General features: G+C 40.1%; 1 protein-coding gene across 1 annotated transcript; it reads left to right on the top strand.

Moving 5' to 3' along the window:
- The first annotated feature begins 2,185 nt into the window (after nucleotides 1-2,185).
- Nucleotides 2,186-7,056, top strand: LOC133556466 (neurofilament heavy polypeptide-like). Its single transcript, XM_061906413.1, has 4 exons — nucleotides 2,186-3,025; nucleotides 4,992-5,191; nucleotides 5,285-5,409; nucleotides 5,478-7,056. The coding sequence occupies exons 1-4, from the start codon at nucleotides 2,275-2,277 to the stop codon at nucleotides 6,583-6,585; spliced, it is 2,184 nt and encodes a 727-aa protein (XP_061762397.1). The 5' UTR covers nucleotides 2,186-2,274; the 3' UTR covers nucleotides 6,586-7,056.
- Nucleotides 7,057-8,392: the final 1,336 nt, after the last annotated feature.

Below are 8,392 nucleotides of genomic sequence, written 5' to 3' on the forward strand. Positions count from 1 at the left end.
TTTGGCATCGTTTTACAGACCATCTTCAAGCTGCTTTCTGACCTTATTCTCAGGAGGCACCATTTTGTGTGCAGTCTAATTTACGTGCCTCCACTTTGACTGTGTCTTCTCCCCCGCCATCTTTGTTGTAGTTTTAACACTTTCATAGCGGGTCTACTGACAGATATACAGTCGAACCATACGCTACTTTATATTCAAATAGGTAACAGCGGAGGATACATGTCCATGTTCGAGCCAGTCTGCCCCACAACAAGAGGAGAGAGAGAAACTTGACATATTTACAATCAAATTTAAGTGAATATTGATTGAAACTACTATTCTAGCTACTTAATATTAAAAAACATTATTGATATGATTAAGACAAACATGGGATTGCATACATGCAAGAGGGGACTGGTTTCAATCACATACTCTTGATATGTTAATCCCAGGCAGCTTTGAAATGTCAAAAATGTTATTAAAGTTTTCTATACAAAATGTTGGAAACATTACAAGTTGCATGCAAAAAAAAAAAAAAAAATTCTAAAAGGAGTCATATTGTGATTTGTTTATCTACATTTAAAACATTTCTTTGTGGTCTACATCCGTGGTCCCCAACCTTTTTTGTACCACGGAGCAGTTTAGTGTAGGCATTATTTTCAAGGACCGGCTTTCCACTTGGGCCAGATAAATACAGCAAAAATAAGTGCAAGAAAAATACAACTCACTATAACGCTGAATTAGTCGGAGCGCTGGGCTTGTTTCTTTGCAATGAGATCCATCCATTTTTACCGCTTGTCCATTTTGAGGTCGCTGGAGCCTATCTCAGCTGCATTCGGGAGGTAGGCGGAGTACACCCTGGACAAGTCACCACCTCATCGCAGGAACAACACAGATAGCCAGACAACATTCACACTCACATTCACACACTAGGGCCCATTTAGTGTTGCCAATCAACCTATCCCCAGGTGCATGTCTTTGGAGGTGTGAGGAAGCCGGAGTACCCGGAGGGAACCCACGCAGTCACGGGGAAACCATGCAAACTCCACACAGAAAGAACCCAAGCCCGGGATTGAACTCCTGACTACTTAGGACCTTTCTATTGTGAGGCAGATGCACTAACCCCTCTTTCACTGTGCTGCCCTTTGCAATGAGATGCAGATGGAAATCAGCCTTTGGATAAAATCTGTCACATTTATATTTGATATGTTCATTAATGTGCATTGTGTCATGTCACAAAGCTATAACAAATATAACAAATGGCAACTTACAATGAGTGTTAATGTACATCTATAAACAAGCTTGCTAGTGTGTCTATAGTGGGACACGCAAAAGTTAAATGGGAGAGAATGCCCATCCAGGAGTCCAATAGTAATAATTAGGGCTGTGAATCTTTGGGTGTCTCACGATTCGATTCAATATCGATTTAAAAGGATTCTGTATTCATTCAATACATAGGATTTCAGCAGGATCCACCCCAGTCTGCTGACATGCTAGGAGAGTAGTAGATTTTCTTTAAAAAGCGTTTATAATTGTAAAGGACAATGTTTTATCAACTTATTGCAATAATGTAAATTTGTTTTAACTATTAAACGAACCAAAAACATGACTTATATTATCTTTGTGAAAACATTTGACACAGTCTGTTGTCAAGCTTATGAGATGGGTTGCAAGTGTAAGCCACTGTGACACTTTTTTTAAATTTTTATAAATGTCTAATGATAATGTCAATGAGGGATTTTTAATCACTGCTATGCTGAAATTATAACTAATATTGATACTGTTGTTGATGATATTAATTTTTGTTTCAATACTTTTGGTTTGTTCTGTGTCGTGTTTTTGTCTCCTCTCAAATGCTCTGTTTATTGCAGTTCTGAGTGTTGCTGGGTCAGGTTTGGTTTTGGAATGGGATTGCATTAGTGTGGTATTGCTGTGTAGTGGTTTGTTGGATTGATAAAAAAATACATATTAAAAAAAATATAGATATATTTTTATTAATTAAAAAAATCGATTCGATTCGTATTCGAATCGATTTTTTCCCACACCCCTAGTAATAACTATTAAAAATAAGCAATATTAAAGACAACAAGTTGTGCCACAAACAACATTTTTGTTTAAGTATCTTGAGAAGATCTAGTAAAATACTTGCTGAAATGTGAAGTTTCATGATTTTTTATTTATTTGATTTTTTTTGTAGGGGGAAAGTATCTCTTTAAATAGTTCTGATGCTGACTGGTGACTTTCCGACCCTGCTATATAAAGCGGGCTCTCTCCCCTCCTGCTGCAGTCCCCACTATGAGTTTCCCGGTCGAAAGCCACTTGTTCGGCCCGAGCGGACTCCGTAAGACTCGGCCAGCCTCGGTGACCTCCAGCGGCTTCCACTCTCAGCGCCGCCGCCTCGTCCACAGCCAGCCGCCCTCCGCGGACAGCCTGGACGCCTTCCCCGGGGACATGTCTCGCAGGAGCGAGAAGGAGATTCTGCAGGCGCTCAACGACCGCTTCGCCGGCTACATCGACAAGGTGCGCAGCCTGGAGACGCACAACCGCAACCTGGAGGCAGAAGCGGAGGCGCTGCGGCAGAGCCAGAGCGGGCGCGCAGCGGTCGGGGAGTACTACGAGCGGGAGCTGGACGAGCTCCGGGGTCTCGTTCGGCAGCTGAGCGGGGAGAAAGGTCGCGCCGCTGTGGAGTCCGAGCGCCTGGAGGAGGACATCCAGCAACTGGGGGCGAGACTGGAGGAGGAGGTGCGCAGCCGTGAGGAGCTTGAATCTGCAGCGAGGGCCATGAAGAGGTACGTGGACGAGTGTCAGCTGGGACGGCTGGAGTTGGAAAAGAAGATCCAAGCCTTGGACGAGGAGGCCGCTTTCCTCAAGAAGAACCACGAGGAGGAAGTGGTGGAGCTCCTGGCGCAGATTCAGGGCGGGCAGGTGACTTTTGACCTGAGGGATGCGGTCAAGGTGGACGTGACGGCGGCCCTGCGGGAGATCCGAGCCCAGCTTGACTGTCACGCTGCCAAGACGGTCACGCAGGCTGAGGACACTTTCAAAGGTAGGGACGTCTGAAGGTGACGCATCCGTGCACACTTATTTTTACACTTAAGTCACTTTGGGAAATACATTATAGTTTCTTGTATCATGTTTTTAGTGATCCTTATTTATGTGCTGAGAAAGGCACTATGACGTTATTATAAATCTGGGAGAACATGTAGAAAATTCTCAAGCCCAAATTATTGAATAATGGGGGAAAGCAGAGCGTTTTTGGTGCATGCATGCACCCCAGTGCAGTGGTTCTCAACCTTTTTTTCAGTGATGTACCCCCTGTGAACATTTTTTTTAATTCAAGTACCCCCTAATCAGAGCAAAACATTTTTGGTTGAAAAAAAAAGAGATAAAGAAGTAAAATACATCACTATGTCTTCAGTTTCTGATTTATTAAATTGTATAACAGTGCAAAATATTGCTCATTTGTAGTGGTCTTTCTTGAGCTATTTGAAAAAAAAAAAAATAACTAAAAACTTGTTGAAAAATAAACAAGTGATTCAATTATAAATAAAGATTTCTACACATAGAAGTAATCATCAACTTAAAGTGCCCTCTTTGGGGATTGTAATAGAGATCCATCTGGATTCATTAACTTAATTCTAAACATGTCTTCACAAAAAAAGAAATCTTTAACATCAATATTTATAGAACATGTCCACAAAAAATCCAGCTGTCAACACTGAATATTGCATTGTTGCATTTCTTTTCACAGTTTATGAACTTACATTCATATTTTGTTGAAATATTATTCAATAAATATATTTATAAAGGATTTTTGAATTGTTGCTATTTTTACAATATTTGAAAAAAAATCTCACGAACCCCTCGGCATACCTTCACGTACCCCCAGGGGTACACATACCCCCATTTGAGAACCACTGCCCAAGTGTGTCTGCCCGAAGTGCAGCTCACATTTTTTTTTCTAAAATATATCAATTAGATATTATTAAATAGATTACACTGATTTGCTTTGTCACCTACACTTAAGATGCTCAGATATAGACCTTATTAAGATTTTTTTTAAGCATCTTTAATATTAATTCCTTAACATTGTCCTGGAGGAACACATTTTGACTAAAAACATATAGTCTAATTAATTGGTCCAACATATAGAATACATGGAAATATTTCCTAAAAATACTAAAGGTGACTTTTGTGCTCCCTGCAGCATTCATGGCTTACATGATTGCACACTATTCGGGCTGACAAATATGCTTTTAAACATCAAAATCTATAAATGCGATAGCTTCAGGGTCACTTTTGACACAAGGCGCAGTGACCTTCATATGTTTTGGCAACAGCTTGATTTTAATGGTTTAGATTTAGATCATTATTCTCTTTTTTATTATTATCATCATCATTATTAGTAGTAGTGTAGAATAAAATAGTGCTTGAAAGGGGAGAAATTAATCATGAGAAAAATGCAGCATCAATGCAGATCCTGGATGTGTTTGGAGGGAACTGATTAATGTTTTTTATAAGTCTTGTATATGTTGTAGAAAGAAGCATCTTTCTGACAGGTTTGTACAAAACAAACACTAGTTTGACCTTCTCCATGTGATGTCCTGCTGTGCAGCAGTGTGGCTCCTTCATGCTTCCAAGAGGACGCTTTGTCAGACATTATGTGCATCTGTAAAGTCATAAAGCGATAAAAACAAAAACTGGCAATAAAAAACTTTTTTCTCCCTGTTGCTGTGAAGCGGTTATTTTCTGCCAAATTACTAAAAAAATTATGGACAATTTTCCGCTGGAACACTGCCAAATGTTTCTATATTTATTCTTGCACATAAAATACTATGCAATATGGAAATGTATAGTATTTTTTAATTTGAGAGTGTGTTTTCATGACGGTTATAAATTTCAGATATTTGTATTTGTATTGCATTAATAGATGGCACTTGAAATACAAATAAAGGGATTATAAAGTATCACAATTTGATATGACCTCATTTTAACCAATAATTTGTCTTTAGTGCGCCTGGAACGTCTGACAGAGGCCGCCAAGTCCAATCAGGATGCCATCCGTGGGTCCCAGGACGAGATCTTAGAATACCGTCGTCAGCTCCAGAGCCGCACCATCGAGCTGGAGACTCTCAGAGGAACAAAGGTGTCTCTGGAGAGGCAGCGTATGGAGTGTGAGGACAGACACCAGGACGACCTCAGCTCACTACAGGCAGGAAACCAACCACCAACATAAACAACCACCTGAGCTCTCCAAAATATTTTGTTCTTAACACGTGAGAAATTGTGTGCAATTATTCTGCAGGACACGATCAATCATCTGGATTTAGAGCTGAAAAACACAAAATGGGAGATGGCCAGTCAACTAAAGGACTACCAGGAACTACTGAATGTGAAGATGGCTTTAGATATTGAGATTGCTGCTTACAGGTGTGTGTCCTGGTAATGTTGATTCATACGGACTGTTGTGATAATGTAATTTTCATGTCCAACAACAGGAAGTTACTAGAGGGAGAAGAGAGCCGCCTTGTGTCCGGAGGAAGCCCTTATTTGTACCTTGACAACAGAATTTTAGCTCATTTGAAAGTGAAAGAAGATAAAGTGATTGTGCAAGAGCAGACAGATGAGACCCAAGTGACAGAAGTGACGGAGGAAGCAGAAGAAGAACAGGAGGAAGAAGGTGAGGAAACAAAAGAAGAGAACGAGAAGAAACAAGGAGGTAATGAGCAAGATGAGAAGTCAAATTCACCGGAGAAAGTTCCATCTCCTACTTCAAATTCTCCTCAAAAGCCAAAATCCCCAGTAAATACGACACCTGAAAAGTCACCAGAATCAAAACCCCCTCCCAGCAAATCCCCACGTCCCAAATCTCCTCTTCCTAAGACGGCTGAACCTCCAGAGAAGGAGATCAAGCCTGTTGCCCCAAAAGAGGAGGAAAAAGACACGCCTCCGCCTGTAAAAGAGGAAAATAAGGAACAACCAGTAGTAGAGAAGAAGCAGGACAACAAAGAAAAAGAAACAGATAATAAAAAGGAGAACAATGACAAACATGTCAAAAAAGAGACTGAAGTAGTTGAGGAGGAAAATCCAGAACCTACAGAGCCAGCTGACAACAAACCTCATCCCAAAACTAAAGAGGAACCTGCTGCACCAGCCAAGGATAAAGCCCCTGCTCCGAAATCAGAGGACAAGGAGGAGAAACCAGACAAGCCAGATGAGAAACAGCAAGAAAAGAAGCCAGAGGAGAAGAAGCCCGAAGAGAAGAAGCCCGAGGAGAAGAAGCCAGAGGAGAAGAAGCCAGAGGAGAAAAAGCCTGAGGAGAAGAAGCCTGAGGAGAAGAAGCCCGAGGAGAAAACGCCAGAGAAGCCGGACGGGAAGAAGCCGGACGAGAAGAAGCCGGAGGAGAAGAAGCCCGACGAGAAGAAGCCAGAGGAAAAGAAGCCCACACCCAAAGTTGAACTTGAGAAAGCAGAGAGCAAGAAGCCTGAGGAGAAAAAGGAAAGCAGTAAAGCAGTATCTGGGAGTAATGATGAAGGGAAGACAGACAAAGTGGAGAAAACTTTGGGCATTGAGTCTAAAGAAAGCGAGGCGAAGGCCATGAAGTGAAGTTGCACAAACCACACATGAGGGTGGGAGGTGAAATTAAAGAGCATACATTATTTTTATTACGCTGCTCTAAGTATGTATGCTAAAATGAGCGTATAGGCAACACTGTTAACCAAGCTACTTAATGGGACAGCTGCCCTTCAATAATAGTAAGTGCATTTATTAGAATCTACCTGCACTGGCCTTTGTGGACAGATATGTCAAGCTGAACCAATTGACTCCAGATAATATATGATTATATACAAATGTCTATACTATATATAAATATACAATAGTAGGTATTACTAAGACATACAGTACTTGAATGCTTGCTGTGCACTTTAATCCAGTTTATCACAGATGAGATGTCTCTTTATTCTGGCCCGCAATGCTTTGACAATGATGACTTTGCTGTTGATTGCTGAACTGACAATATGCAACACACAAAAAAATAAAGAAAATACACTTAGAGAAATAGTTGTTGTGGCTTCAAGTCTGCAAACCATTTCTTTATATTCTGACCTTATCGGCCAGAATTCATCACAAAAATAAATTTTCAGTGCCTAAATGCTGCAGGACTTGCACTGCATTGCAGTGGAAGGAAAAGGGGGAGATACTGCACCCATCCTAACGTTCCACAGACCATGCTCATGTATAAATCAGGAGCAGCGCAGCACATATGCGTAACTGTTTGGTCGTGACTTAATTCTGCATCGCAGACACACATAACAAAAGCCAGCATGGTATACTCTTTGCTCCTTTTAATTTGCAAATAACAAACCTATTTGGATTCTCATGCCAGTGCAGCATGTTTTGATTATTTTCCAATACAAATTTTTCTAGCTGCAATGCATGACACCCTTTTGGCTGACATTGAAAATATATCTTCCCTTCATTCTATATATTGACTATCACTCCACCTGACTAATATAATCAACACCTCTCACTTCACTTGACTAATATAATCAACAATCACATAATGAACTCACCAAACACTAAAATAAATCTTGCCAAATATTATTACCATTGCATTTACGACCTAACAACCTTATTAAAATCAAGACATTGCAATTGCACAAACTAATAGTCTCCTTCTAAAAATAAACAAATAATAAAATGTTATAATACCACTGGTATTACAATATGGCCAATTTTTGTGAGAACGTATGTGGTCATCATTGCCGATTAATGCTGATCGCTCAGGCTGACACTGCAGTTATTATTATTCCCCCGACTGACAAGTGGCTAGCAGTCTCCATAAACAGTGTGGAACCGCTCCCTTGAGCTAATAATAATTACCCCCATTACAGAATACAAAGTGCATTTTAAGTATTCTAAGTATCGTCACGCTGGAGGACGAGGCGAAACATGGGTAGGCTTTGTAATAGCTAAGCTAACTGTGAAGCTGGCTTTAAACAACACCAATAAATAATTGTTACGTAAACTTGAAGTGTAGATGGAATCGTGTTACTAGTTGCTCACTTTTTGCTGTAACAGGAAAGTAGATTACAGTCTAGTGAGATAATCATTTGACAACTGTTGTGTCAGTCAGCATTATCGTAAGGAAAGGGCAGATCGATTAATAATATGGTTGTGTCGTATCAGTGGTATCAGTATATAAACAATACTAGAGTGATAAGGTCTGTATCTACATTATCTCAGTATCTTTTTTTTTTTTTTTTATATTTATAAACTCAGGGAATAATTCCCTGGAACCAGGAGGACTTGAGTGCAAAAAAAACCCTAAATTAATAATACATAATACTTTTTGTTTAGTTATTGTGCACTATTGACTTTGTTTTACTCAAACAATTGGATTTAATAAAAG

This window comes from Nerophis ophidion, linkage group LG07 (assembly GCF_033978795.1).
Source record: "Nerophis ophidion isolate RoL-2023_Sa linkage group LG07, RoL_Noph_v1.0, whole genome shotgun sequence".
Lineage (NCBI taxonomy): Eukaryota > Metazoa > Chordata > Actinopteri > Syngnathiformes > Syngnathidae > Nerophis > Nerophis ophidion.

What these genes read in the sequence shown, in the direction of transcription:
- LOC133556466 (XM_061906413.1), top strand. Translation starts at nt 2,275, where the DNA reads ATGAGTTTCCCGGTCGAAAGCCACTTGTTCGGCCCGAGCGGACTCCGT. An exon ending in ACGACCTCAGCTCACTACAG is followed by an intron (nt 5,192 to 5,284) that starts GCAGGAAACCAA and finishes ATTATTCTGCAG; the next exon opens with GACACGATCAATCATCTGGA. An exon ending in ATTGAGATTGCTGCTTACAG is followed by an intron (nt 5,410 to 5,477) that starts GTGTGTGTCCTG and finishes GTCCAACAACAG; the next exon opens with GAAGTTACTAGAGGGAGAAG.